General features: G+C 46.0%; 1 protein-coding gene across 1 annotated transcript in view; it reads right to left on the bottom strand.

Moving 5' to 3' along the window:
- Positions 1-4,496: 4,496 nt before the first annotated feature.
- LOC138351638 (uncharacterized PPE family protein PPE24-like) overlaps positions 4,497-5,897 on the bottom strand; it is a 5,044-nt gene continuing 3,643 nt past the window's right edge. Inside the window, exon 2 of the mRNA XM_069303641.1 lies at positions 4,497-5,189. Coding sequence (XP_069159742.1) covers positions 4,497-5,189 — 693 coding nt within the window. The remainder of the gene's footprint in view (positions 5,190-5,897) is intronic.

Raw genomic sequence — 5,897 nt, 5'->3', positions numbered from 1 at the left:
TATGAATATGGACTGGACTGACTAATATGAATATGGACTGGACTGACTAATATGAATATGGACTGGACTGACTAATATGAATATGGACTGGACTGACTAATATGAATATGGACTGGACTGACTAATATGAATATGGACTGGACTGACTCTAATATGAATATGGACTGGACTGACTCAAAATGGACTGGACTGACTCTAATATGAATATGGACTGGACTGACTCTAATATGAATATGGACTGGACTGACTCTAAACCGACTCAGCTTGAATATTAAGGAGTTACATATGATAGACCAAGAGCCGTGCACTCGGAACCCCACCTGAATGTTGGCAGAGACAACATACACACACGCTGTCAATATATGCTTCCCTGTTGGACATTATATTCCCCCGAGCTGGTATACCACGCTTGTATGACGGCTTCTGATATACTAGATCATATAACATACTAAGCGCCTGGTCCTGCCTATGTTCTGTTGGAAATATAATCATTTTGTGAATGTAGACATTTTCAGTGAGAATATTAATAAAAAAAATAAAGATACTTGGAAGAAATAACAAAGAGAAAATAAAATTACAGTAATTTATTTGTTAGAATGGTTGTATATAGCGAAAACTTCTCCGCCAAGTCTGACCTGAAACTATTTTTTTCTTGACGTTAAACTTGAAAAAACACCGCCACACTAAGATAGAGGTCAGGCATGAGAGGCGACGCTAGAGCGTGGTTCCTCTGGTGTCCAAGCATGTGGCTGTCTGGAACGTGATATGTCCAACTTTGTCCAGTATTTTGTCCAATGTTTTTTTTTGCAGAATTTCGTCCTGTTTCTCGGTATTTCGTTCGCGGTTCCAGAATTTCGTCTTTTTCTCAGTATTTCGTTTAATTTTGTCTTATTTCATCTAGTTTTCACTATTTCGTTCAGGCTGTTTTTTTGTTTAATTTCGACATTTTTCCACTGCTTGAAGGCTTCCAATGTTTTGTAAATTCTTCGCGGTCTCAGACTATGTTCATTCCATCCAGCGGTCGACCCCAGTGACGCATTCATTATATATATATATATATATATATATATATATATATATATATATATATATATATATATATATATATATATATATATATATATATATATATATAGCTGTTTATTCAAAATAGGAATGTTCTGAAATATGTTAATTTTAGCATATTGTGCATATTCAGGCATAGGTAAGGCTGGGTATTTAGCTTCTGTTGAAAATTATTTCATTTTGTAGCACGTGAGTGAAGCATTTAGAGAGTGACCTCAAATAGAGTCGTTCAGTCGTTCACTCACCCTTCTCTGACACAATTGCTTGACCTACTTCTCTACAACCATTCACTACTTGGACGAGCCAATCAGTATGTCTTAATCCGGCCTCCGTTGCATCCAATCATCCACCGCTACTTCATCCAAACTACTTAACAAAGTCGTCTAAGTGTACACGTTTGAATAAATTTACAAGGGGGCCGTGTTGAGGGCTCGAACCTACGTCTGGGATGATCCCAGACGCGCCTTATAGTTCCATCAACTTTCACTTCATTTTATCCAACCAATAATCTATTTGTACTCGAGTCTGTTCAGCGAGTCCCTTCTGCTGGACACAAGTGCTTCGCTCTGGAAGGTAGAGGTTCAGTGCAAGCTTCACTCGGGAAGGTAGAGGTTCACTCCAAGCTTTGCTCGGGAAGGTAGAGGTTCACTCCAAGCTTCGCTCTGGAAGGTAGAGGTTCACTCCAAGCTTCGCTCTGGAAGGAAGAGGTTCACTCCAAGCTTCGCTCGGGAAGGTAGAAGTTCACTCCAAGCTTCGCTCTGGAAGATGGAGCTTCACACCAAGCTTCGCTCGGGAAGATGGAGATTCACTCCAAGCTTCGCTCGGGAAGGTAGAGGTTCACTCCAAGCTTCACTCTCGAAGATGGAGATTCACTCCAAGCTTCGCTCTGGAAGATGGACCTTCACACCAAGTATCGCTCGGGAAGGAAGAGGTTCACTCCAAGCTTCGCTCTGGAAGATGGACCTTCACACCAAGTATCGCTCGGGAAGGAAGAGGTTCACTCCAAGCTTCGCTCTGGAAGATGGAGCTTGACTCCAAGCTTCGTCTCCAGCATGACCACTTCTCTCATCCTCAATAATTCAGAGCCCAGCGGCGGACTGACCAAAGCCGTGGAACGAAGCATTCCACGAGGCCTCGAGATGGAAGGACTGAGTGAACACGAACGGGAGAACTTTATGTCTCACGAACCAGGGACGGGGGGCTAAAGTTATGAAAAATCTCATTTTCCTGAGTAGTGAAGTTAAGAATTATTAAATATTTTACAAGGTGGGCTTCGTCGTGGTTGGTTCCTATGCAATGGCAGGCGACGGACGGTGTTTGGTATGTGGGGTATCCTAGTGTATGTTTGTGTATGTGTATGTGTATGTATGTGTGTGTGTGTATATGTATACGTCTGTGTATTCTGAGTGAAACCTCTACTTGATTTGGGGTTTTTATGTATTTTTTTAGTATATTGTTATTCATTATACAGTGTATAATGTATTTCTCTTATCAGGTCTCTTCTTAAGTCTTTTCTTTCAATTGAATACAATTACATATCGGTTTGATATCAGTTTGCTAGTAAATTTTCACCTCGTCCATTTGAACTGTTTAATTATATCAGCTCTCTGTCTGTCTGTCTGTCTCTCTCTCTCTCTCTCTCTCTCTCTCTCTCTCTCTCTCTCTCTCTCTCTCTCTCTCTCTCTCTCTCTCTCTCTCTCTCTCTCTCTCTCTCTCTCTCATCATCCCAGCTCTGTGTCACAGTAAGCAATCAGAAACAATTGTTCTCTTGCTATTGTCGCCTGATCAAGTCACATTAGCGTCCTTCCCTCCAAAATTACGACCACCACAACCACCACCATCTCAGATCAACCACCACCACAACCACCACCATCTCAGCCACTACTACCACCACAACAACCACCACCACTGGTCAACCACTACTTCCACAGCTCAACCACCAGCACCATACCTCAACCACCACCAACAGCGTTGTTCAAGGACATATGACCACCCGAACGAGAAGTCAAACAAGGAAACTAGACACAAATGAGCCAGTTATATCGGAAAGAATTTGGTCAGTGTCAAAGACTTCGACAAGTGGAACAAGTCAGGCGTAGAAGTTGTTGGAGCTAACTTTATACGGTTTTAAGATGTAAGTAGGATAAAAGTGTGAGAAATGAGTAATTGGTGTTAATCTTAGAACGTTCGAAAGGTGGGGCCAGGAGCCTAGCTCGCCCCTGTAGGGACATCTAGGTGAGTACACACACACACACACACACACACACACACACACACACACACACACACACACACACACACACACACACACACACACACACACACACACACACACACACACACACACACGCTATGTGTGTGTGTGTGTGTGTGGGGCGGTTGAGAGGCGGGACCAAAGAGCCAGAACTCAACCCCCGCAAGCACAATTAGGTGAGTACAATTAGGTGAGTACACGCTTTGTGTGCGTGTGTGTGGGGGGGGGCGGAGCTGGTTGCTGAGTGGACAGCACGCTGGATATGTAATCCTGTGGTCCCGAGTTCGATTCCAGGCGCCGGCGGAAACAGATGGGCAGAGTTTCTTTCACCTGATGCATTTGTTCACCTGTCAACAATAGGTACTTGGGTGTTAACCACTGTCGTTTCCAACCTGAGGATATGTGTGGTTTTACGTGTATTAAGAGAGAGAGAGAGAGAGAGAGAGAGAGAGAGAGAGAGAGAGAGAGAGAGAGAGAGAGAGAGAGAGAGAGAGAGAGAGAGAGAGAGAGAGAGAGAGAGAATGAAGTAGATAAAATAGAGAAAATTGGTTAAAAATAAACCGACGGTCAGAAAGGCGGGGTCCAAGAGCTAGCAACACGATCCTCCAAGCACAAATATGTGAACACGAACAATCCTTTGAAAATTTGAAAAGGGGAAAATATATATGTAAAGCGTTGGCGTATTTAGCTGGGTATTTCCCTGTCTTCAGTCTTCATGGGGAAACTTCCCGGATATTTCACTTACAACGAGAACTTCGAAATCGAGGGAATTTTTTCCCTCCCTAGGTCCTTAGCACAGGGAAGGGTGGGGAATTTTTTCCCTCCCTAGGTCCTTAGCACAGGGAAGGGTGGGGAATTTTTTCCCTCCCTAGGTCCTTAGCACAGGGAAGGGTGGGGAATTTTTTCCCTCCCTAGGTCCTTAGCACAGGGAAGGGTGGGGAATTTTTTCCCTCCCTAGGTCCTTAGCACAGGGAAGGGTGGGGAATTTTTTCCCTCCCTAGGTCCTTAGCACAGGGAAGGGTGGGGAATTTTTTCCCTCCCTAGGTCCTTAGCACAGGGAAGGGTGGGGAATTTTTTCCCTCCCTAGGTCCTTAGCACAGGGATGGGTGGGGAATTTTTTCCCTCCCTAGGTCCTTAGCACAGGGAAGGGTGGGGAATTTTTTCCCTCCCTAGGTCCTTAGCACAGGGAAGGGTGGGGAATTTTTTCCCTCCCTAGGTCCTGAGCACAGGGAAGGGTGGGGAATTTTTTCCCCCTGTTCTTTGTCGACTGTGTTGTGGAATTTGATTGGTTGCTGAGGGCTTCCAGGCTGAGGGCTTCCAGGCTGAGGGCTTCCAGGCTGAGGGCTTCCAGGATGAGGGCTTCCAGGCTGAGGGCTTCCAGGATGAGGGCTTCCAGGATGAGGGCTTCCAGGATGAGGGCTTCCAGGATGAGAGCTTCCAGGCTCAGAGCTTCCAGGCTCAGAGCTTCTAGGCTAAGAGCTTCCAGGCTAAGAGCTTCCAGGCTCAGAGCTTCCAGGCTCAGAGCTTCTAGGCTAAGAGCTTCCAGGCTCAGAGCTTCCAGGCTAAGAGCTTCTAGGCTAAGAGCTTCCAGGCTAAGAGCTTCCAGGCTCAGAGCTTCCAGGCTCAGAGCTTCTAGGCTAAGAGCTTCCAGGCTCAGAGCTTCCAGGCTCAGAGCTTCCAGGCTAAGAGCTTCCAGGCTGAGAGCTTCCAGGCTAAGAGCTTCCAGGCTCAGAGCTTCCAGGCTCAGAGCTTCTAGGCTAAGAGCTTCCAGGCTCAGAGCTTCCAGGCTCAGAGCTTCCAGGCTCAGAGCTTCTAGGCTAAGAGCTTCCAGGCTAAGAGCTTCCAGGCTGAGAGCTTTCCCTTCCTCATGCTAACCAGACGGCGCTGTCAGCGTCATGGAGCAGAAGGTGGTTGTTGAGCAATTGCTCAGGGCACAGGCATCTGGTGGTACGTGATCTTCTCTATACGCTGTGACGTTCCCTCTCGTGCCCCTGCACGGGTCTGAGGGCGTGCTGATATGCACTTGAGAAAACATGGTAGGGGAGTACACTTGGGTGCCTTCAGGGTTCCCCAGGAGTTCTTTATGTTCTCTTCTCTTAGGTTATGGGTCTTCAATAATTCGACACACACACACACACACACACACACACACACACACACACACACACACAGCATGGAGCCCGTACCTTGTCAAGCACAAGACGAAGCTGGAAAAAGTCCAAAGGTATGCTACTAGACTAGTCCCAGAACTAAGAGGCATGAGTTATGAGGAAAGGCTGCGGGAAATGCACCTCACGACACTGGAAGACAGAAGAGTAAGGGGGGACATGATCACAACCTACAAAATCCTCAGGGGAATCGACCGGGTAAACAAGGATGAACTATTCAACACTGGTGGGACGCGAACAAGGGGACACAGGTGGAAGCTGAGTACCCAAATGAGCCACAGAGACGTTAGAAAGAACTTTTTCAGTGTCAGAGTAGTTAGTAAATGGAATGCATTAGGAAGTGATGTGGTGGAGGCTGACTCCATACACAGTTTCAAATGTAGATATGATAGAGCCCAATAGGCTCAGGA

Source organism: Procambarus clarkii, chromosome 50 (genome assembly GCF_040958095.1).
Source record: "Procambarus clarkii isolate CNS0578487 chromosome 50, FALCON_Pclarkii_2.0, whole genome shotgun sequence".
Classification (NCBI taxonomy): domain Eukaryota; kingdom Metazoa; phylum Arthropoda; class Malacostraca; order Decapoda; family Cambaridae; genus Procambarus; species Procambarus clarkii.
This window is presented reverse-complemented; position numbering and strand designations above follow the sequence as displayed.